Source organism: Schistocerca cancellata, chromosome 2 (assembly GCF_023864275.1).
Source record: "Schistocerca cancellata isolate TAMUIC-IGC-003103 chromosome 2, iqSchCanc2.1, whole genome shotgun sequence".
Taxonomy (NCBI): domain Eukaryota; kingdom Metazoa; phylum Arthropoda; class Insecta; order Orthoptera; family Acrididae; genus Schistocerca; species Schistocerca cancellata.
The window spans coordinates 770,870,395-770,896,161 of NC_064627.1; the positions used below are offsets into that span (position 1 = coordinate 770,870,395).

Sequence of the window (25,767 nt, forward strand, 5' to 3'; positions counted from 1 at the left end):
GATTAATAACAGAAACTATGGACTTTTAACATAAAAACCCATCCAATTATGAGAGTCCCTCACCAAGCAATGGAGATACATACTGGAAATCACTCGGAGAAACAGGGAAACAATATGGAAGGGACTACAGAGAGAGCCACACCTGTAATAAAAATTACATTGAAGTGGGCATGACACACAGACAGGCAAATGGATGCTGGATTCATAAAGACGAAAGAAAGACAAAAATGGCAGCTTAATGGAATATGTGTAGATGACATTAGAAAACATCCAGAAACAATGTGGCACATACAGTGGAATACTGCAATGTATGACTGATTGGGGTACCTAACCATTTAATATTCCTGGATCTAAAAATGAACATTACTCCCTTACACAGGGAGCATCCCAGTGCCAAAACCACCTATTACTTGTCTCACTTAATAATATGTACTTTGCATCAGCATACAATTACTCTCTACAGCCACAAACAAACCAAGAAGCCTCCATGAAGATCATTCTGCTAATAATACGCCGACACAAATGATCAGGCGTTCCCTGGGCAACATTAGGAGTCACCCTCGTGTCAGCTCCTTCCACCACCAGGACAACAAAAATGAGAACTCAAAAGGCTTTTAAAATATCAAAGCCAGCTCTGACAGCAGTCTCCATTAACATTGAAGGAATATCATATGAGAAAGAAGCTCTGCCATCAGACATCTACAAACAAGCAAATTGTGACTTTCTTTTGATACAAGAAACCCACAGAGGCCACACTGAACAGACGCCAATGTTGAATAGAATGAAACTGATTGCTGAGAGACCAAGTGCTCAATATGGTAGCGCAATATTTTGCCAAAACGGACCTTCTAATCCTATCCATATACATAATGGCAGAAGATGATGTAGAAATTTTGACCGCTGAAGTCCAGCCATGCACAATAACATCAGTGTATAAACCACTAAAGACAGACTTCAGTTTCAAGGAACCAAGTAACTTCTGTCGCAAACCAACAAAACTTGTTATGGGTGATTTCAAATGTCACAGCTCATCATGGGGCTACAGGGACACGGACAAGAATGGAGAAGACTTCAAAGATTGGGCCGAAAGCATAGAACTGAAGCTCATACACGATACTAAGAAACCACCCCTTGAAACAGTGGAAGGTGGCCTGGATGGAACTCTGATAACATCTCCGTAAGTGAACGTATAGCACACCAGTCAAAGAAAGATGTTATGGAGCCAATCCCACCATTATCAACATCGACCTATAATCTGTTCTGTAGAAGCAGCTGTGGTGCCAGAAAGAGTCCCGTTCAAGAGATGACTTAATTTTAAGACAGCAAAGTGGAGCAGTTTTGCAGAAGATCTGGATAAGGAAGTGGAAAATGTGGAACTCATTCCAGAAATGTATGACCAGTTTGTCGACCTAATGAAAACCATATTACAAAAATATATCCCTAGGGGATGCAGAACTACATATATTCCACGACTTAACAAAGATTCAAAAGCACTGCTTAAATCAATGAGGACCCTTTTCTGAAGAAAGAATTGGAACAGGTGAACAGCTGTGTCTGGCATATCTGCCTTCAGAAGGGAAAAGTGGTGCAACCTAGTGACACAGGCATGAAGCATAGCAGTCTTAAAGCCTGAAAACTCTTGAAAAACCTCAACGATGACCACACTAAAGCTCCTGCTGAAATGGCTAATATAGCTACTGATGAAGAACCTCATCATCTGCTATTAAATGGCAAAATGAAAAGAAGATATATCAAGACCAAACTATAAAAAGATATGATGAAGAAAATGACTTTATTGCCTGCCCTTTCACATTAGCACAACTAGAGGATGCCATGCATTGCATGATGAGTAACAAAGCTCCAGGATTAGATTATCTACAAGTAGAACAAATTAAGAGGTTCAGATCAGGAACTAAAAGGTGGATCTTAAATCTAATTAACAACCGAATTTTTAAACTACAGATACCCAAATTCAGGCATAAAGCGAAATTGGTAGCCTTACTGAACCCAGGTATGAATCGACAGACCCCAAGAACTTTCAACCAGTCTCTCTTCTGTGTCATCTATACAAACTGTTGGAAAGAATGATCTTGAACTGCACATCAGGTTATGTATACCAGAGCCTAATGAAACAACGGGTAGGATTTCGTCCAGGAAAATTATGTTGTGGTCAAATCCTCAACCTAACTCAGCACATTGAGAACGGATACAAGAGAGGGCAAATTACAGTTGTGGCATTCGTGGACCTAACAGCAGCACACGATATAGGGAATCACAACCAACTGACAAGAAAGATTCATACAATCACCAAGAACTATCAATTAATGCAGTTCACCCAATGCTTACTTCAAAACAGGGTGTTCTTCATCATCCTGAACAACAAGAGAAGTTGACAGAGAATACAGAAGAATGGTCTCCCCCCCCCCCCCCCCCCCAAGGGAGTATGCTGGCACCACTGCTGTACAATATCTACACCAATGACCAACCTGTCGGGACAGATACAAGATCTTTCAACTATGCCGATGATACAGTAGTTGCAGCCCAAGGACTTACATTTGGAGAGGTGAAAATGAAACTGACTGCAGCCCTTGAAGACCTGACAAAATTCTATGATAACAACCACCTTAAAGCACAACCCATTCAAAATACAGGTGTCTGCATTTCACTTGAGAAATACACAAGTTACAAGAAAACTGGATATAACTTGGAGGGAAATGCAATTACAACATACATACACCCCTACACACCTCAGAGTAAAGCTTGACCGAACACTCACTTTCAAAGTTCACGACGAGAAAACAAAGCTCACAGTCTGCAGCCAAAATAATATAATATGCAGGCTCACTAATAGCTAATAGGAAGCTCAACCAAATGTCCTATGCGCATCTGCCCTAGCTTTATGTCTCTCCACAACTGAATATGGAGCACCAGTCTGGCAGAACTCTGCACACACCAAGAATGTTGATACTGCTCTCAACAAGACAGGCCTCGTCATAACAGGTTGCCTACAATCAACTCCAATTGACAAAATCTACCAGCTGGCAGGCATAGCACTCCTAGAGATAAAACGAAGAACAATGACAGAAGTTTAAAAGAAAAAACAGGAAAACGGCCCCTGGCATCCCATGTTTGGAAGTGAAGCACCATATTCAAGGCTGAAGTCCAGAAAGAGTTTCCTGCACACAACTGAAGCAATTACATCTTCACCTTTCACTCCCCAAATTGAGCTGTGTCAGAAAATAACTGGTAATAGTAATAGCAAAAACCTAAAGGAAGAGCCTGTTGCTGGTTTCCAACAACCTTATCAGACGTGGAATACTCTGAACAGACTGCGGACTGGAGTGACGCAGTGGAAACAAATCTTGAAATGATGGGGATACATTTCTGGAAACGCAGCCTGTGAATGCAGAGAATCTCAAGATGATGCACACCTCTTGATCTGCCCAAAGTTGCCTGAATCCTGCACACTTGATGATCTGGTCACAGCAAATGTTCCAGCAATCAAGACTGCCAATTTCTGGGCCTCAAAACCAATTTGACTTGTGTAAAATCCTGTGTATATATTGTAGAAATGTTTGATTTTGTAAATAATTTTATTGTACTGTCATGGATACAAAAATAACAACAACTTTACAGACAGACATTCTGACATGAGTTTGGACATGACAGGAATTCACAAGAAAGAAGTAAGCAGCAACTGCCAACAGTTTGCATTCTAAAACATTATGGCTCTTGCCAATGAGCAGACAATGTTACCCCTCTTGCCATCTAAGAGTATGTTCAGCATTGTCAAAGGTGATTGTCTTCGTGGTCCAAGTGGAGGGACGCACAATGTTGACAATGTGTGACCACACTGAACAGTACAGGAGTAGTAGTAGTTTTTGGAATGAGAGCATATTCAGTGAATGTATGGGCCTGCCACTTCCCCTAACTAAATCCTATTGAGCATTTGTGGGATGCATTGGGCAAATAAACTGCAGCACATCCACATGCATCAATGATAAACCAGTAGCTGCGAATTGCTGGTGGAAGAATGAACACCCTATCACAAGAACATGTCCTGCATGGGAGTACGCTGCAGGACATGCACTGCTGCTAATGATAATCACACACTCTATTAAGAAAGATGTCCAACCATTTATAATATCCAAGAGACCATCTTGGGTTGTGGTGACTTCAGTGCAATTATTGTCTTTGAATAAAACTGCTATTTCTATTCACTTCATAGTGGACTTCTTTCTGTAACTTTCTGTACTATACTGTTGAATTTCTTTTGATGTATAACCCAAATTTCATTGAGCTATGTTACTTAGCAGTAACAAATCATCCAAAAGCTACTTTTGCCCATAAATCTTGCACTTCAGTGTACAGAGGAGTGTGAGAAGGAGAATGGGAGAGAGGGAAAAAAACACACACACTTTGAAGGAATTTAGATGCTTTGAAGAAGTTTGTGGTTTCCATCCAAATCAATGGGGCAGCAGTTTAGTAAGCCCGCCACATACATTTAGCAATTATCATGGCTTCAATGAGTGGTATACTGTATGCTCTCCAGGGTATGAGTCATGTATTGCTCAAACATTTATGAAATTTGAAACTGCTCTAGCTAACAGCTGTGAGTGACAGTCTCTCCCATTATGAGTCCCACCACTGCATATTAATAAGGAGCCTCACTCACTGTAGGTCATATGCAGTCCCTGCCAAGTCCATTTTTGTAACCACACGTTTTCTGAAAGAATGCATTAAGGAAAAATACAACCATCTCACAAATTCTACTATGTATGACCTCGCTCATTTCAAGTATGATAACCAAAATCACCCAACTGAAGATTGTTCTTTGTTTTTCAACCCATTCCTGCCCAACCCCCCCCCCCAATTATCTTTCAATTATTCACGACATTATTTACATTTTCATTGTAAGCCTGTTGGTGTACATGCTTAATATTTTTTGTGAAATGTCTTTTGTTTATTTTAAGAAACACGTCTTGTTATTCTGCCATGTTTCTCAAATGCTGAGAAGTCACTTGTTTTGAACTGTGCCACGGCAAATGTAAAGCCCTCCATATTACTTGTGGAAAAAACAAACACACAACAGGTAACCATGCAAGCTCCAACCAGTGTATAAATGAAATACGGGTAGTAGGAGAGTTCCCAAACTCCAGACCTATTGTTTAAAACAAATCATATTCCATCAGAATTGTTTTGAAAATAAAATGCAGCACAAAATTATTTGAAAGTAGTTGAAATACAAACAACAATCACAATCACTGAATCTTATCCCTACTTTCGTCACACAACAGCAGTCTCTTACTGAGATATCATCTCTTAAAAAGTTTCCCAGGTAAGTGTTTTGGTAGCTACATGTTGACACAGAATGATGAAATGTATATATGTGGGGGAAAAAAGAATCATTCAAATAGTTTAAAATGGTCACAGTGGTAACCTTAGGGGATTTGACACTGCACAGACTAACAACAGCTAATCATATCAATTCTGATTCAAATAAACTTACTTGACTGTTATAACAACAAACACTATCAAATGGTATATTAATACCCCGTTAGGTAACAAGGACTAAACTGTAACAAGAAAATGATGTGCCATAATACTAGAAACAAATAGGGCATGATCTTGACAGTCATGCATCCCAAACATAAACCAGTCTTCGCACAAAAGACAGCTGCACACTATATATCACATCTCATAACTTTAAACAAGTAATGGAAATTTCCTCTCCTTCCTGTTGCATCTTTTCTGCCCAAGGAAAACAGGCATAGTACAAGGAGGTGAAAACTTTACAAAATATGCAAACTTGGCATTTCAGCTAGAGTGGAAAAAAAAAAAATCCCAACTGTTATTTTACTCTGAGGAACTGTCCATAAAGGTTTCTCTAAATCCATAAACCTCATCACCTATCACATTATAAGAAACCAATTACAGTACAAATTCTCTCTACTGTCCACAGATATGTTGTCTAAGCATGACTATTTACAATAATCTTTTTCATTAATACCTCTGTCTGTACTCTCAGTAAAGCATCTGTCTGTATCTTTATTAATGCTTTTGTATGTATTTTCACCAATGGATGAAGGTTTCTTGACTTCAAAATTGGGACTGAAACCACTGCAATAGTGTGAAACTGGAATTAAAAATAAACATGATAATAGTAGCTGTATTAACTATTAGATTAGTACAGTAAGAATAAGAATAATAACAATAATAATATCAGTACTGGTATTATTAGGTCTTTTGTGATTAAGGCTTGCATCTCCTGTATTGTTAAAACCATATCTAAATTTAACATTTGTTATAGCGCACTTACTTTATTTCACTCTGACAAAAATTCATTGTGTATTTGCACATTCATTTCACATAGACCTACATGTGCTCAAAATTTTAAGAATCTGATAAACAACTAAACATTTACAGAATCATGCATTACTTTGTGTCAAAGGTGACAGATGGCTTTATAGTTTTGCATACCATATGGGGAAAGAACTAGTACTTGTATAAAATGATAACTAGCAGACTAGGTAAATTCTGGAATTTATAGTTAAAAGAACTATCAGCAACAAAGGATGGTGCAGGAAAGCTAAAAAGTCTAATACTGTTACTGCAGCCCTGTAATTCTCAATTCATTTTTTTTTTAATACCGTACCACTACAAATATTCCACAAGGTATAAGAGCAGCATTTACTTCAAGTAACTGCTAACAAGGCTTCAATAAATATTATGATGTGAAACAGCCTTTTAATAGCTTATTGCAATTGTTTGCTAAATGAAGAGTATCAACTGCCACACTACGTAACTGATTACTTTATAAATGCTTCCCAAACAGTTAAATTTCACAAGTCAGGAGAAACATAAGTATTATACCCCTAAATATTTACATACTGCAAAGCCCTTAGCTGACACTGTTAATTCATCATTTACTGACAGAGCATTCCTCACAGAGACTAAAAATCTCAGAAGGAAATACACCTATTTGAGAGTAATAACATGCATAAAATTGAAAATTGTCGACCCATATCATTTCTCTCAGGATTCTCTAAAGTAATTGAGCTAGAGTAATGAAACAGAGAAGCATCAAGTACTTAGATGACCACAATCTACTGAACAGTAATCAATATGGCCTTCTGAGTGGTACAAATATGGATCACATAACTAATGAGGAGGTACTGCATAGAATTTGGGAGAAGCGGAATTTGTGGCACAACTTGACTAGAAGAAGGGGTCAGTTGGTACAACACGTTCTCAGACATCAAGGGATCATCAATTTAGTATTGGAGGGAAGTGCAGAGGGTAAAAATCATAGGAGGAGACCCAAACATGACTACACTAAACAAATTCAGAAGGATGTAGGTGGACAGTAGTTACTCGGAGATGAAGAAGCTTGCACAGGATAGAGTAGCATGGATTGCTGCATCAAACCAGTCTCTGGACTAAAGACCACCACCACAACAACAAGAGCAACAACAACACCTGTTGTGGAAGTCACATCAATTCAATTTAGTTATAAAATCAGACTAGTATCTGATGCAAAGAAAGCTGAAATAGGTGAATCACAGGGTAGTGTTTTGGCTCCGTTCTCTTCATTATATATGTAAATGACATTCAGACCTAAAAATGCAGCTAAGATTATGTTGTCTGAGATGACACTAGTTTCATACTGAGTGGTGTGTGCTTACTGTACGTTTATAAATGTGTGTTGCTGATCAGAGCTAAACATGGCGAACTGCAAACCAATTACCACAGTAATAATACTCGCAACTGAGGCAACCCTCTATGTAGAACAAGTAAAAGTAACTCACACTCAAAGAAATCTGAGCCATTTAGTGTCATTCTTCACAATCCACTGCCAACATCCATTAAGATGTTGGAGAAGGAAACAGCTTTTACAACAGGATTAACATAATTTCTTGTCAATAAGTATTTCTATAATGTACGTGAATGTGTTAGCATTTAGTATTAAAATGCCCTTGTTTATTGATAAGTACTTCTTTTCAATCTGTTGACTGATGTACCATCTGTGCTGTGTGTCTGTCTCTGCAAAAATATATTTCTACTGTTGGCTTTGTTTGTTCCAAATACAGTGCAATATACTCTCTCAGAGAAAGCACCTGGCAAAGGTTGGTTGTGATGTATACTGTGGCAGCAAGTGTTCATGTGTTACACTTTTCAGCAGGGTTTATAATCATCCATGTGGTTTCTTCCCTCAGAAGAGCAATATATCATGATCAAGTTTATCATTCTTTTGCGTGTTGCAATATCTTTGAAGACTACGTATATGTGGTTCTCTTTTTTAATCATGCACCGAGCAAGATGGACTTGTATTCGGGAGAAGCTGGTTTTATACCCGGTCTGGACATCTTGACTTGAGTTTCTGATGGTTTTCCCAAACTGCTATAAAGTGAGTGCTGGAATAGTTCCACTTATTAGCCCAAGGTCGACTTCCTGCCCTTTCCTTACCTAGTTCTATGCTATTTTGTTTATGTTTTATATATGTGTTTATTATTTATGTATGGTATATGACATGTCCAACTTTGTTGTAGTGAATGGTGCAAGAACAAATGAAATAATTAATCAAATGTGAATACACAGAATATCAAACAAAATAAATGTTACATCTAGTGTATTGCATTTTTGGAGGTATGTTCTGAATGGCAATTATAGACAGTGTTTATTCTACAATTTTAATTTTCTTTGAATTTATATACTATCTATTTGTTCTAATGTATTTCTTGATGTGTTTCATACCACTGTCAAAATGATCCATGGACAAACTAGTGGATAGAAGTAAACAGCGCATAATGCTTCTTTTTTTTTTTAATTTGATAGTGAAAGTGTCTTTCCTGTGACAATGTAAATCACAAACTTTGCACCAAGTTGGACAATAAAAATATTGTCCTCTAGAGGGTATAATTTCTAAACGCTTGAGATCGCACTATCACATGAAACTTCAATAACTGAAGTATATTAATTTAATATCAATTATATGTATACGTTGTTTAAAAATTCTGTGAGCTGTCAACAGTCTTGGGCATTTTATTATACTACCAGTAATGACAGTTCATTATTTAGTTGACAACGCTTATGTTTTAAGCCTGAATATTTGGAACTGGGCAATCAGTACTAGCAAGATTTAATGGATGACAAATTAAAAAAATGAGGGTTGGTATACAAAACCTTTACAAATTAAACAGCTCTATTGACATGTCATGAAAGTGCTGTTACTACTACTACTTACACTTTATCAGCCGCTAATATTGCAAATAAGTGGACATTCAAAGCTAATGAACATTTGAATAAAATACACTTCATATATTTTAAATAAAAGCAGTATGTCATTTAGACTGGTTGACAAAAACACACCTTGGTTCATTTGATTTGAAGAATTTCCTTGGGGTTCCGCCATATTGAAATTTTTGATTACTGTCCTCAGCAAAAATAAATACGAAATTTCCGCCACTTTAAGACACTTTCTCTCGTACTTTCAATAAAAGAAAATGCTCACCCCCAATAATAAAAACCATCTGTTATAGGTATATAACAACAACTCCTATCCAGCCTAGGACCTTAGCGAGAGAATATCTTCGCGCACCTGCTTTCCACTTATAAAGTTTACTGACACATTTATCTTACTGTTCGAAGAACTTGCACAGAACTACGTTTTATTAAACTTTCACTCATTCTTAACGTTTTTTTAACTGTAGATGTGTAGTTTATCTTCACCACCCTTTCAGTTCGTAATGCAGAATTCATTGATTAACAGGCATCACAAATTCCTTTGCAGAAATGTTTACATGCTGTGGCGTTTTGTCTGTGCCATTAACATCCTTGAAATGCAGCAAAGAGTTTAGCTGTGACGCGTAGAGTGATGTCTGAATGGTGAAGTTTGTTTTTAATTTGAACGAGTGTATATTTTCGTATGAATACTACGAAGGTTGGAGATTAAACAGACGAATATGCTATTGTGTAAAGTGTTCGAAACGTGTGCTGGAACAATAAATGTTATTAACAACAGTGTCAGGTATCTTTGTCTGATATATTTTCTGGAAAGAGAAGCAACATAAATTACGAATAATAATAATAACAATCAGTGTCGTTCCATATTTTCATAATTTTCAGCACTTTGTGCACATATCGTACTCTGTGAATTTTTTCTAGAGCCATCTTTCCACAAGCACAAATGAACTCTTCTTTAAACTGCCTAATCGTTTCCTCAAGGTAGCGCGAATCATTTTCACTCACACTGGCTAACATCCTCCTCCTCCTCCTCGTCCTCCTCCTCCTCCTCGTCCTCCTCCTCCTCCTCCTCCTCCACCGACTCGTCATTCTACCCAATCACTCCTAGGCTTGAAGACATCCAGTGGTTTAAATAGCTTTTTTGCATTTTGGGGGAAACAAATTTTATACCATTAACACTTCGGAGCCGAAGAACGCCTCGGCTAAAGTGAAGTAGTAAACTGCCTCGATCAGAAATCCTGGCATGTGGGAGAAGAGATTCCTCAAACCAATCTATAAACGTTTTCATATACACCCATACGTTTGAAGTATGACTGTATGAAGCCTCGCCAGCACAGCATGGCTTGTTGCAGTGCGTGATCTATCCAAAGCTTCTGAATATGCTCACCTCTTTAGATATATTACATAGGAATGGAGCAAGGTACCAGCAGCTGACTGTCTGCAGCTCGTGGGCTGGTGGTTACTGCAAAAGTCTGCCTTTAGATATGGGACCCCAGGTTCGATACCTGTCGGGCACGCAGTTTTAATCTGCCAGGAAGTTTCATATCAGTGCACGCTCCACTGCAGAGTGAAAGTGTCATTCTGGAAACGTCCCCCAGGCTGTGGCAATGCCATGTCTCCGCAGTATCCTTTCTTTCAGGAGTGCTAGTTCTACAAGGTTCGCAGGAGAGCTTCTGTAAAGTTTGGAAGGTAGGAGACGAGATACTGGCAGAAGTAAAGCTGTGAGTACCGGGCGTGAGTCGTGCTTCGGTAGCTCAGATGGTAGAGCACTTGCCCGCGAAAGGCAAAGGTCCCGAGTTCTACGTCTACTACATCTACATCCATACTCTGCAAGCCACCTGACGGTGTGTGGCGGAGGGTACCTTGAGTACCTCTATCGGTTCTCCCTTCTATTCCAGTCTCATATTGTTCGTGGAAAGAAGGATTGTCGGTATGCCTCTGTGTGGGCTCTAATCTCTCTGATTTTATCCTCATGGTCTCTTCGCGAGATATACGTAGGAGGGAGCAATATACTGCTTGACCCTTCGGTGAAGGTATGTTCTCGAAATTTTAACAAAAGCCCGTACTGAGCTACTGAGCGTCTCTCCTGCAGAGTTTTCCACTGGAGTTTATCAATCATCTCCGTAATGCTTTTGCAATTACTAAATGGTCCTGTAACGAAGCGCGCTGCTCTCCGTTGGATCTTCTCTATATCTTCTATCAAACCTATCTGGTACGGATCCCACACTGCTAAGCAGTATTCAAGCAGTGGGCGAACAAGTGTACTGTAACCTACTTCCTTTGTTTTCGGATTGCATTTCCTTAGGATTCTTCCAATGAATCTCAGTCTGGCATCTGCTTTACCGACGATCAACATTATATGATCATTCCATTTTAAATCACTCCTAATGCATACTCCCAGATAATTTATGGTATTAACTGCTTCCAGTTGCTGACCTGCTATTTTGTAGCTAAATGATAAAGGATCTATCTTTCTGTGTATTCGCAGCACATTACACTTGTCTATATTGAGATTCAATTGCCATTCCCTGCACCATGCATGTCAATTCGCTGCAGATCCTCCTGCATTTCAGTACAATTTTCCATTGTTACAACCTCTCGATACACCACAGCATCATCTGCAAAAAGCCTCAGTGAACTTCCGATGTCATCCACCAGGTCATTTACGTATATTGTGAATAGCAACGGTCCTATGACACTCCCCTGTGGCACACCTGAAATCACTCTTACTTCGGAAGACTTCTCTCCATTGAGAATGACATGCTGCGTCCTGTTATCTAGGAACTCCTCAATCCAATCACATAATTGGTCTGATAGTCCATGATAGTCCATATGCTCTTACTTTGTTCATTAAACGACTGTGGGGAACTGTATCGAACGCCTTGCGGAAGTCAAGAAACACGGCATCTACCTGTGTACCCGTTCGATTCTCGGTCGGGCACACAGTTTTAATCTGCCAGGTAGTTTCAGCTGGTTATGTATTTAGCTTTTTCTGTATTTTCTTCATAGTTTAATTTTTAAATTCTATGTATGTTTTTGATTCAGGCAGTCAGTAGCACATAAGTCATTACTTTTCAACAGCCAGTACACAACTCAGTAAAGAGTCAGTCTCTATTGGTGACACCTCAGGAGGATAGCAAGTTGCATATTTAGGTTTCTCTGAGTGATTTTGTAGTTTACTTCTGCTGCAATGGATAGGATGTGTGCAGACGCAGGAAGAGCTGCCAGCAGTTCACGGACAATTGAATGCGCTTTTGTCTATGACCACCTGTCTTCATGGTGCTGCCTCGGGATGTAGCAGTGGTGCAGAATTTGGTGCATTGCTTAGGACATCTCATGTGTCATTTGTTTCACCCTGCTGAGCCACCTCATAGTGTGCCCGACACAGTGGATCTTCCCCTGGCACGTGGGAGAAATGATTTGCCAGTTGGCTCATGTCAGCATCATTGATGCCAGTCACTGGGGTTGTGAGGGCATCCTCAGCTCATATGGACAGCTGGCACTAGTGGATCTGCATTATTAGGCGGAGAATTGCAGGACTCCCTCCTTGATTGGTCAGTGGAGCATTAATACTTGTGGTTACACATGGTCTCCCTCTCCCGGAAGTACTCTGATGAACATTCACTAGTTGACTCAGATAGCAAAATCACATAATCAGAAGAATAAAGACAAATCAACTTGTCAAAATTTTTGGTACAGAGAGCTGGCTGAAACTCGAAATAGGGTGCTTTGAAATATTTAGCAAGTCATGTAGCCTAATGTAAATCAGAAAGAAAGTTCAGATGCCATAGGAGGAGTGACCATTGCAGTCGACAAAAATGTTGTCTCTGTTGAGGCTGAATCTTAATGTGGCTGTGAAGTTATCTGGACACGTGTAACAGGTCTAGATTGTTCGTTTTTTTTCCAGTCACCTGTTTCTGCTGACAGCTTTAAATTAGGCATTCAACCACAGACTATGGGCACTAATGTGGAATTAGCCAGATCATGCAATATTATTAGTTGGAGGCAACTTTAGCCTACTAAGTATAGACTGGGAAGTCTGTGGATTCATTGCATTTAGCACAGACAGGTAGTCTTGTGAAGTGTTTTTGAACACATTTTCCGAAAAATGCTTTGAGCAGCTAGTCTGAGAGATCACATACAATGGAAATATTTTAGACCTTGTAGCTGCAAATAGCACCTGCAATTTAAAACACCTCCCAACAATGGGGGTGCTCACCACTTATCAACTACTTTCAGTCATGAACATATTTGGATGCTATGGTACGTATTTAAGGGCATGATACCCCTCATTCAAGGAATGGGATGTATCACTACATATCCCTCCACTAAGAGAAAGATGTTGTGACAAAACATTCAACTTTAATTAATCAGTCTGAAGGAAATGCTCCCTTATCCAGTCAAGAAACTTGAGCATTTGGGGGAAGGTTTAGTCAGTACACTAGATCATAAATTAAATGTTTCTAAAAACGAAATTCATACTCAAATGCTTCAACAATGCGAACTTGTACGTAATGAAATTCAAGAATATATCAGGGAAATTCATACTGATGAAGATAGTTTGTGAGAATCTGCAGTAACTGAGTGTAAACTTGTAAAGGATCAGGTCTCAGATGTGCAAAATTGTATTGCCCTGCTGTGTGTCGGCCTTGTACAGCAGCAGAGTTGTGTCGTCATCAGGATGCCGGCAGTCGACTCAGCGGTCTGCGTCCCTGCTGACTCAGCACCGCTCGGTGTGAGCCGCAGGCGGCCAGCTGTGTGCTTCTCGCCGGCGTTGCTAAGATCGTGACGACAACAAGCACCCACGATCCGGCATCCAAATCTGCGGCCCTCACCTCGGTATGCCTCTGGCATGTGTTGGAAGCCAGGACAACTGCCCGCAGTAGCGAGCCATGGAGTGGCCTGCCGCTGGCTGGCTACAGACCCCGCGTCGGCCTCGGAGGGGTCGAACCAGTGACCCACCGTGAACTGGAATGCTGGCGCCCCATCTGCTGCTGCGTGTAGCTGGTGGTGTTACACGCCCCGCCATCCAGGAGAGCTGCCACACTTGAATGAATCTCGTTAGAAACCTGCAGCTATTTAGACACAGTTGTGTGCCTCTGTTTTGCCGTATGCATCACATACTCATAACATGCTAGGTTAGCCAGTGGGCCCCTTCTGCCTGTGATTTGCGACATGCAAAACCGCTGCGTTTACTCTTTTCAGCGGGTCTATGGCCCTGTGGCCTCCATTCTGCATCACAACCGCTGGTAGCATAACTTACTGTCAACAGGCCCGTGCCTGGCTGTAACTTGTGTGCTCCGAAATATTGCACCAAAACTGACTTTTCCTATCCCAAATGGTAGTGCCGCTACAACATCACAGGCTACTAATGACTTCACATGCCCAACCAAGGTGTCATATGTCACGTGCTCCAGTTAGTTCTTCGAAGTTACTACACACAATTCAAAATTTTCGCAGTACACACATAAACAGACTTCTCTAGATGAGTGTGGAACTACCCAATTTGGTCATAGTACATAAAAGTTTGATCTTCCAATATGTGAAGTTGTATAGTTGCTCTTATAGTTTGCAAAAGTTTCTTTAATACTGCGAGTCATTGGCATCTTCACTTTCACAACTTTTTGACCTTCAACTGTTACAGTTATAGTGTATTTTTTGTTGGCACTCTGCCGAGAACAGTCCCATTTATCTTCCAGATAAAAATTACTGCACTATTTGAACTTGAGCTCCTTTTTGCTGTAGGATGCACAGTATTCAGGAGATGAATTAATATTTGTGAAAAATTCCTGGCATGAGGTACAGGAGTGCTTTGTTTCATTTTCTTCTACATCTACATCTACATCTACGTCCATACTCCGCAAGCCACCTGACGGTGTGTGGCGGAGGGTACCTTCAGTACCTCTATCGGTTCTCCCTTCTATTCCAGTCTCGTATTGTTCGTGGAAAGAAGGATTGTCGGTATGCCTCTGTGTGGGCTCTAATCTCTCTGATTTTATCCTCATGGTCTCTTCGCGAGATATACGTAGGAGGGAGCAATATACTGCTTGACTCTTCGGTGAAGGTATGTTCTCGAAACTTCAATAAAAGCCCGTACCGAGCTACTGAGCGTCTCTCCTGCAGAGTCTTCCACTGGAGTTTATCTATCATCTCCGTAACGCTTTCGCGATTACTAAATGATCCTGTAACGAAGCGCGCTGCTCTCCGTTGGATCTTCTCTATCTCTTCTATCAACCCTATCTGGTACGGATCCCACACTGCTGAGCAGTATTCAAGCAGTGGGCGAACAAGCGTACTGTAACCTACTTCCTTTGTTTTCGGATTGCATTTCCTTAGGATTCTTCCAATGAATCTCAGTCTGGCATCTGCTTTACCGACGATCAACATTATATGATCATTCCATTTTAAATCACTCCTAATGCATACTCCCAGATAATTTATGGTATTAACTGCTTCCAGTTGCTGACCTGCTATTTTGTAGCTAAATGATAAAGGATCTATCTTTCTGTATATTCGCAGCACATTACACTTGTCTACATTGAGATTCAGTTGCCATTCCCTGCACCATGCGTCAATTCGCTGCAGATCCTCCTGCATTTCAATACAATTTTCCATTGTTACAACCTCTCGGTACACCACAGCATCATCTGCAAAAAGCCTCAGTGAACTTCCGATGTCATCCACCAGGTCATTTATGTATATTGTGAATAGCAACGGTCCTATGACACTCCCCTGCGGCACACCTGAAATCACTCTTACTTCGGAAGACTTCTCTCCATTGAGAATAACATGCTGCGTCCTGTTATCTAGGAACTCCTCAATCCAATCACACAATTGGTCTGATAGTCCATATGCTCTTACTTTGTTCATTAAACGACTGTGGGGAACTGTATCGAACGCCTTGCGGAAGTCAAGAAACACGGCATCTACCTGTGAACCCGTGTCTATGGCCCTCTGAGTCTCGTGGACGAATAGCGCGAGCTGGGTTTCACATGACCGTCTTTTTCGAAACCCATGCTGATTCCTACAGAGTAGATTTCTAGTCTCCAGAAAAGTCATTATCCTCGAACACAATACGTGTTCCAAAATTCTGCAACTGATCGACGTTAGAGATATAGGTCTATAGTTCTGCACATCTGTTTGACGTCCCTTCTTGAAAACGGGGATGACCTGTGCCCTTTTCCAATCCTTTGGAACGCTACGCTCTTCTAGAGACCTACGGTACACCGCTGCAAGAAGGGGGGGCAAGTTCCTTCGCGTACTCTGTGTAAAATTGAACTGGTATCCCATCAGGTCCAGAGGCCTTTCCTCTTTTGAGCGATTTTAATTGTTTCTCTATCCCTCTGTCGTCTATTTCGATATCTACCATTTTGTCATCTGTGCGACAATCTAGAGAAGGAACTACAGTGCAATCTTCCTCTGTGAAACAACTTTGGAAAAAGACATTTAGTATTTCGGCCTTTAGTCTGTCATCCTCTGTTTCAGTACCATTTTGGTCACAGAGTGTCTGGACATTTTGTTTTGATCCACCTACCGCTTTGACATAAGACCAAAATTTCTTAGGATTTTCTGCCAAGTCAGTACATAGAACTTTACTTTCGAATTCATTGAACGCCTCTCGCATAGCCCTCCTCACACTACATTTCGCTTCGCGTAATTTTTGTTTGTCTGCAAGGCTTTGGCTATGTTTATGTTTGCTGTGAAGTTCCCTTTGCTTCCGCAGCAGTTTTCTAACTCGGTTGTTGTACCACGGTGGCTCTTTTCCATCTCTTACGATCTTGCTTGGCACATACTCATCTAACGCATAATGTATGACGGTTTTGAACTTTGTCCACTGATCCTCAACACTATCTGTACTTGAGACAAAACTTTTGTGTTGAGCCAACAGGTACTCTGAAATCTGCTTTTTGTCACTTTTTCTAAACAGAAAAATCTTCCTACCCTTTTTAATATTCCTATTTACGGCTCAAATCATCGATGCCGTAACCGCTTTATGATCGCTGATTCCCTGTTCTGCGTTAACTTTTTCAAATAGTTCGGGTCTGTTTGTCACCAGAAGGTCTAATATGTTATCCCCACGAGTCGGTTCTCTGTTTAACTGCTCAAGGTAGTTTTCAGATAAAGCACTTAAAAAAATTTCACAGGATTCTTTGTCCCTGCCACCTGTTATGAACGTTTGAGTCTCCCAGTCTATATCTGGCAAATTAAAATCTCCACCCAGAACTATAACATGGTGGGGAAATCTACTCGAAATATTTTCCAAATTATCCTTCAGGTGCTCAGCCACAACAGCTGTTGAGCCAGGGGGCCTATAGAGACATCCAATTACCATGTCTGAGCCTGCTTTAACCGTGACCTTCACCCAAATCATTTCACATTTCGGATCTCCGTCAATTTCCTTCGATACTATTGCACTTCTTATCGCTATAAACACGCCTCCCCCTTCACTGTTCAGCCTGTCTCTACGGTATACATTCCAATCTGAGTTTAGGATTTCATTACTGTTTACCTCTGGTTTCAGCCAACTTTCTGTCCCTAGTACTATATGGGCATTGTGACCGTTTATTAATGAGAGCAGTTCTGGGACCTTTCTATAGACGCTCCTGCAGTTTACTATTAGCACATTAATATTGTTATTCTCTGTTGCATTTTGCCTACTCCTACCTTGCCGCGTCTCAGGAGGCGTCTTGTCAGGCCTAGGGAGGGGATTCTCTAACCTAAAAAACCCCCATGTGCACTCCACACGTACTCCGCTACCCTTGTAGCCGCTTCTGAAGATGGAATTTCTACTTTGAAGAGTGTGGTCAGTTTTGCTGTAGTGTATTCATCCATACCTTTAGTAATCTCTCTGCACTTTCGTGATGCATAGAGCTTATGACTCAACTTCACTGACCATGGTTTCCTAACAGTACTAACACCTACCTCTGTAGTTGAGTGATTCAGTGTATGTAATTCTTCCTCCATTGATGCAAAATCTCCATCATCTGCACCATGGGAGGCTTCACCTTGTTAAGATACTGTCATTGTTGTTATTCTGTGAGAACATTTAGAACAGAAAAAGTCTAGCACTCTTTTATGGATCTGCAAATAGTCAGCACACTTCACTGTCCTGTCGCCCCAGTCAGAAGACATTTCAAACAGTCCTTTTCACAAAACACACTGCAACTGTGTCAGCTGGCAAATTCCCCACAAAAACACAGAACTCAGTAGATGGTCTCAGCTTTCTTAGGAGCCTCTTCAGTAAACAAATTAGTACTTAACAGCTACAATACAGAAATCTGCAATGAGCAACTGAGACAAAGAAACTACAACAAAGTGTAAGAAATATCTGTAGCAATGAAAGTGAAAAGAAATAACTGCAACAAAGAAAGTGATAAGAAATAACTGCAACAGAGAAAGTGGTGAAAAATAACTGCAACAAAGACAATAGAAATAAACATTGCAACAAAGAAATTAGTAAGAAACGACTTCAGTGAAGTCATAGATTACCCCTGAAAGTTAAAAAAATGATTTTTTAAAATAAAACCTGTTCAACGTAAAAGTGGAAGCTCTACTTTACAGAGAATATAGTACTACATAGTACTAATCAACAGAGAAAAGAAATGTAACTTTTCTGGATTGGCATTTTTTTTTTCTGTAAATTATAAAAAAAAAAATTCAAAAGGCGGCAGTAAAAAAAAAATTGACAGATATGTCCAAATGGAGGATACCATTGTAATCATAAAGCAATTCTCTTTCTAATTAAAAATACTCTAACAAATATCTAGAACTGATACAGAGACACAGCATTTTAAAATTTATAACATCCGAGACTATGAAGGTAACTCCCCTGCCTGAAGTGATACAGATTATGCCCCTTCAGTAAACTTTTCTGATATTTAAATCTATATTCATTGTTAACAAATGTGTCTTCTTCAGAAACACTTTTCCTGACATTGCAAGTCTATTTTTTATATTCCCTCTATTTTGGCCATCACCAATTATTTTACTGCCCAAATAGCAAAACCTGTCTACTGCCTTTAGTGTGTCTTGCTCTGATCTGATTCTCTTAGCATCATCTGATTTTCCTCCTTTTCAAGACACAATTTATTCCATTCAGCTGCTGTTCCAATTTCTTTGCAGTCTCCAACAGAATTACAATGTCATCAGAAAATTTCAAAGTTTTTATTTCTTCTCCCTGATATTTAATTCATACACAAATTTTTCTTTGGTTTCTTCTATTACTTGCTCAATGTACAGATTGAATAACATCAGGCATAGACTACAATCCTGTCTCACTTCCTACTCAACCACTGCTTCCCTTTTATGGCTTTCGACTCCTATAATTGCCGTCTAGTTTCTGTACAAGATGTAGGTAGCCTTTCACACCATATAATTTACCCCAGCTACCTTCAGAGTTTCAAAGAGTGTATTCCAGTCAACATTATCAAAAGCTTTCCTTAAATCTACAAGTGCTGTAACACACATTTGCTTTTCCTTAACCTATTGCCTTGCATGTTCCTACATTTCCTTATAACTGGAACTGATCTTCCTGAGGTCAGCTTTACCATTTTTTTCCATTCTTCTGAAAGAATTTGTAATATATTTTGTGACCATGACTTATTAAACAGATAGTTCGGTAATATTCACACCTGTCAGCCCTTGTTTTCTTCAGAATTGGAATTATTACATTCTGCTTTGCCTGTCTCACACATCTTTCACACCAAGTGGAATAGTTTTGCACGGCTGGTTCTCCCAAGGAAGTCAGTAGTTCTGACATAATACTGTCTACTCCAGAGATCTTTTTTCAACTTAGGTTTACCATTGCTCCATGAAATTTTTATCTTTCCCATTCTTGTCTAGTGATGGCATCCATCAGAGCTCTTGATACTCATACACTGCTTCTCTTTTCTCCAAAGGCCTCTTTGGTTTTCCCATAGCTGAAATCTATCTTTCCCCAAGTGATATATATTTCTATAGCCTTACATTTGTCCTCTAGCAATTCGTGTGCAGCCATTTCACACTTCTGTCAATCTCATTTTTTTAGACTTTTGTATTCCTTTTTGCGCACTTCTTTTGCTACATTTTTATGTTTTCTCCTTTCATCTGTTAAATTCAATATCTGCTGTGATATTCAAGGATTTCTACTAGAAATTGTTGTTTTATCTATTTGATCCTGTGCTGATTTCACTATTTCGTCTCTTATTGCTGCCCATTCATCTTCTACCCCTCTTACAGTCAGTTGCTCCCTCTGAAACCCTCAACAACCTCTGATTTTTTCAAAGTTCCAGGTCCAATCTCCTTAATTTCCTACCTTTTTGCAATTTATTCAGTTTTAATATGCAGTTCATGACCACTAAATTGTGGTCGGAGACAACCATCCAAACAGTATCACTATAAAATGACATGAACTTATGACATAGAAATCTGAGACATTTAAGTCCTGATATAACGGAAGCTTTACAGAACAGTATGAACAGTTTCATTATATAGGGTGTATACAAAGTCCAGAACACTTTCAATTAATTATTGCACAAGAACTAAACATTGTACAGGTGTCATACATATTGCATTTTGAAGAGAAACTCTGAAAGTTTTTAAAAAAAAAAAAAACAATCGACATGCAAACCGTAAGTGACCCTGCAGACGTCAACAAGGTAATCGAATTCTTGCCGTACCCATCCCAGCATGGCATCGTCGACTGTGGCAATCGCTTCCCGTATTCTCTTCCGGAGCACATCACGTGGTACAGGCCATACATACACCAGATCTTTAATGTGTCCCCACAGAAAAACGTCACACAGAGAGAGATCTGGCAATCAGCGAGGCCATTTCATGAAGCAGCTGTCCCCTTCTGTAGCACAGCCGTTCCATTGACGCGGCAGCTCTGTGTTCAGCTACCCACAAACTTCACGATGAAAATGGGATAGAGCCCCATCCTGCTGAAAGATGAATGGAGAGTCCAATTGCATTTGAGGCACTAGCCATTGCTGCAACATGTCCAAGTGGAATATCCAGTGACAGTGCTCTTAGCGAAGAAGAATGGCCCATACAGTTTTCGGTGTGACAAGGCACAAAAAACATTTACCTTTGGGGGATAACTCTCAAATTCAGTGCATCCGTGTGGATGCTTTGTACCCCAGATTCGACAATTATGCCTGTTCACTTTCCCATTAGTGTGAAAAGTGGCTTTGTCGCTAAAAATTAAGTGAACAACAATGCCATCCTCATTCAATTGTTGCAACTGCGAACAAAACTGAAATTCATATCTTTGTCTTCATCATTGAGCTTCTGCACTAGCTCCAGTTTGAATGGTTTCATAGACAGCTTCTGTCGTGGACTCCTTATGAATGTCTCTCTTACGCACTCCACATTCACTTCACTCACACTGGGACGTCTGCTTCTCTTTGCTAGGCACAAGCAACCCATCGTAACGAATTATTTGTTGTGTCAGTGGTAAATGGCCTTCCTTGTTTGTGGCTTCTTACCGTACTTGGTTCTAAACATCTCTTGAACAACTGTAGCACACTTGTTTTTGTTGAACTCCAACACACATAGAAAACTCACTCCGCATCTGAACTAACCATGTTTGTGACTAGCGCTGACTATCGGGATATTAACAAACTACGTTGTGACTGTATACATGGGGGGGGGGGGGGGGGGGGACTTTCAGGGTTTCTCTTCAAAATTACGTATGTATGATAATCTGTACAATGTTTGGGTCTTGTGCAATAAATAAATGAAAGTGTTCCTGGACACACTGTATATGTCATGTGTTGATTATTGGGAAGGTAAACAGACAAGACTGCCTTTTCAGCATTCTGAATTGAGAGCAAAAAGTATTCTTGAATTGATACAATCTGACTTGTGTGGATCAATGCAAACAATGCCACTTGGAGGTACTAGACAGTTTCTGACACTACTAGATGATAATTCAATATAAATATTTTTGTATACACTTAGTGAAAGTACCTGAAATTGTCAGACTTCAAGAAGGTGGTGGGAAAACAGACTGGTAGTAAAATTTTTATATTGTGTGTTGACAAAGAGAAGGATATGTGAACAAATAGCACATGTAGCAAAATTATTTAATAATCATTTCTTAAATATAATAGAAAGCGCAGGGACAAACAGCTCAAGAGAAAATCACAGTAGTATGTGGAAAAAATAACTCTCATAGAATTCAATCATATGGACTATCACCTACTTCTCCTTTTGAAATTTAGAAAATTATACATTCTCTTACAAATGAAAGCATATCTGGGTTTTACGGTGTTTCCAAAAGACTGCTAAAGATTTCTTCCCATATAATAAGCCCAGTCTTGTGGGAAATATGTTATGCATCACGGACTCAAGACAGTTTTTCCAGGGAGACTGATGGTATATATCAGTTAAGAATCAGTTGTTAAGAACCTCTGTAAAAAAGGTGATAAAAGAGATGTCAATAAATACCAACTTGTTTCACTGCTTATGTCGTTTTCCTAAATTTTTGAGAAGGTTATGTGTTCTAGAATAATATGTCACCTTAGCAACAATGATAACCTCAACAAATCTCACTTTGGGCTTCAGAAGGGTTGCTCACCTGAGAATTCTTTTTACATGTTCACTCACCAAATTTTACAAGCATTAAACAATAACATAGCACCAGTTGGTATTCTCCGTTATTTTTATAAGGCATTTGACAATGTGAATCATAGTACTCTCCTAGATAAATTGAAGTTTTATGGGATTGATGCTCTAGCCAACCAATGAATAATGCCATATCTAACCAAAAGAATGCAGAAAGTTTTATTTAGTAATTCAGCCAATATAATCTGGGAACATAATTCTGACTGGGGAGAAATCACGTCTGAGTTTCCCAAGGCTCAACTTTGGACCACTGTCATTCCTCATATATGTAAATGATCTTCCAACTAATATACAAAAGCAGAGTTAGTTCATTTTGCGAATGACACTAGCACCAAACATACATACAGAAACAATGTTCTTAAAAGTAGGATTGAGTTGTTTTTCACAAATTATGTCACCCTCAATTTTAAAACAACACAACATATTCAGTTCTGTACATCTGGGAGTACTACACCAATGATAAGTTAACACACGGTGAGGCATTAATAAATAGGATGGAAATTTAAAAATTCTTACATGTCCATATTGATGAGAATTTAAAATGGAAAAAGTGCAATTTCGAACTTCTAAAACATCTTAGTTCAGCCACATTTACACTTTCAATCATTGCAAATCTTGGGCGTAGACAAATCAGTAAGTTGACATACTTTGCATATTTTCATTCAGTAATGTTGTATATAATGTTCTGGAGTAACTCATCTTTAAGAAAGAAAGTATGCATTGCCCAGAAACATGCTGTAAGAATAATATGTGGCACTAGCCTGCAGCCATTTTGTAGACATCTGTTTAAGGAGTTGAGCATTCTGTCTACTGCTTCACAGTATATTTATTCCTCTAGAGAGAATTTTTGTATTGTGCAAAAAGTGGCAATTGGCACTAAACAAAGAAAAGTGCGAGGTCATCCACATGGGTACCAAGAGAAATTCAATAAATTTTGGGTATACAATAAATCGCACAAATCTAAGGGCTGTCAATTCAACTAAATACCTAGGAATTACAATTATGAGCAACTTAAATTGGAAAGACCACATAGATAATATTGTGGGGAAGGCAAAACAAAGGATGCGCTTTGTTGGCAGAACACTTAGAAGATGCGACAAACCTACTAAAGAGAGAGCCTACATTACACTTGTCCGTCCTCTGCTGGAATATTGCTTTGCGATGTGGGATCCTTACCAGGTAAGATTGACAGAGGACATTGAAAAAGTGCAAAGAAGGGCAGCTTGTTTCATGTTATCGTACAATAGGGGTGAGAGTGTCACTGATATGATACGCGAGTTGGGGTGGCAGTTATTGAAACAAAGGCGGTTTTCTTTGCAGCGAGATCTATTTACGAAATTTCAATCACCAACTTTCTCTTCCAAATGCGAAAATATTTTTTTGACACCCAACTACTTAGGGAGAAAAGATCATCACAATAAAATAAGAGAAATCAGAGCTCGAACGGAAAGATTTAGTTGTTGCTTGCATGCGCCATTCGAGAGTGGAATGGTAGAGAAGTAGTATGAAAATGATTCAGTGAACCCTCTGCGAGGCACTTAAGTGTGAATTGCAGAGTAACCATGTAGATGTAGATGAAGTTTGTTGCAAATAACCTACTGCAGTTCAAAATGAACAATGATGTACATAATTACGATAACAGAAGGAAAATGACATTCATTACTCCACATTAAGGTTGTGTTAAGCACAAAAAGGGGTACTTGATGCTGCAACAAAAATTTTTGATCACTTACCCAGTGATATAAAATGTCTGACAGACAGCAGGCTAAAATTTGAAAACAAACTGAAAAAGTTTCTACTTGACACCTCTTTGTATTCTGTAGCAGAATTCCTACTATGGTAATGTGTAAAAGGTGGTGGGTAGAAATTACAAATTCACATATTTACATTAAAATAAAATTTTTAAAAAAGCCTTAGAAAGATTCAGTATTTAGCCACATTTCCAAATTAATTAGCAGTGTGTATGTAAAATGACTTGTTCCACATTATTATCATTTATCGTGCAGAATGATCCATGTAACATGAAACTAAGTTGGAACTATCAAACTTTTTAAAGAATGAAGAAATAAGATATCCAACAACTGTACCTTACACACAGAAACAAAATGGAGTGACAGAAATGTAAAAAAAATTATTGTTAGAAAAGGCCCGATACTTATTGTCTGATACAGGAATACCAAAAAGATGTATCGGTAGGGAGAAGCAGTCTCTGCAGCAAACAGAAAGTTTGTGAAAACCTTAAAAGGGATGACACCAGAGTTAGTCAATTATTTGTGTGTTCCATGGACCATTATTGCGACTTCTCAGTGGGATTTGGAGTGAGTAGGATTTTAAATTACATTACGCTTTGTTAGTGAAAAATAAGGCAACGTGCTGACCATTTATATGCAAGCAGTCTGCTTGTGTCTGTGTATGTGCGGATGGATATGTGTGTGTGTGCGAGTGTATACCTGTCCTTTTTTCCCCCTAAGGTAAGTCTTTCCGCTCCCGGGATTGGAATGACCCCTTACCCTCTCCCTTAAAACCCACATCCTTTCATCTTTCCCTCTCCTTCCCCCTTTCCTGATGAAGCAACTGTTGGTTGCGAAAGCTTGAATTTTGTGTGTATGTTTGTGTTTGTTTGTGTATCTATCAACATGCCAGTGCTTTCGTTTGGTAAGTCACGTCATCTTTGTTTTTAGATATATTTTTCCCACGTGGAATGTTTCCTCCTAATATATATATATATATATATATATATATATAGAGAGAGAGAGAGAGAGAGAGAGAGAGAGAGAGGGAAACATTCCACGTGGGAAAATATATTTAAAAAGAAAGATGATGAGACTTACCAAACAAAAGCGCTGGCAGGTCAATAGACACACAAACATACACACAAAAATCTAGCTTTCGCAACCAACGGTTGCCTCGTCAGGA

At 39.4% G+C, this 25,767-nt stretch overlaps 2 protein-coding genes across 5 annotated transcripts in view; one reads left to right on the plus strand and one right to left on the minus strand.

Annotated features, from left to right (window-relative positions):
• Positions 1 to 9,797, minus strand: part of LOC126162596 (dual specificity mitogen-activated protein kinase kinase 4-like) — a 138,861-nt gene extending 129,064 nt beyond the window's left edge. The window contains exons 1-2 of one of the 4 annotated variants that reach the window (XM_049919204.1): positions 9,370 to 9,797; positions 6,011 to 6,136 (exon numbers count right to left, since the gene is read on the minus strand). In XM_049919204.1, the coding sequence (XP_049775161.1) occupies positions 6,011 to 6,136; positions 9,370 to 9,412 (169 nt within the window). In that variant the 5' untranslated portion in view covers positions 9,413 to 9,797. The remainder of the gene's footprint in view (positions 1 to 6,010; positions 6,137 to 9,369) is intronic. The other 3 variants (XM_049919202.1, XM_049919205.1, XM_049919203.1) reach the window with 3 other exon arrangements.
• Positions 9,798 to 9,828: 31 nt separating this feature from the next.
• The window catches only part of LOC126162598 (28S ribosomal protein S7, mitochondrial), an 85,197-nt gene continuing 69,258 nt past the window's right edge, over positions 9,829 to 25,767 (plus strand). Inside the window, exon 1 of the mRNA XM_049919206.1 lies at positions 9,829 to 10,027. Within this exon, the coding sequence (XP_049775163.1) occupies positions 9,963 to 10,027 (65 nt within the window). The 5' untranslated portion in view covers positions 9,829 to 9,962. The remainder of the gene's footprint in view (positions 10,028 to 25,767) is intronic.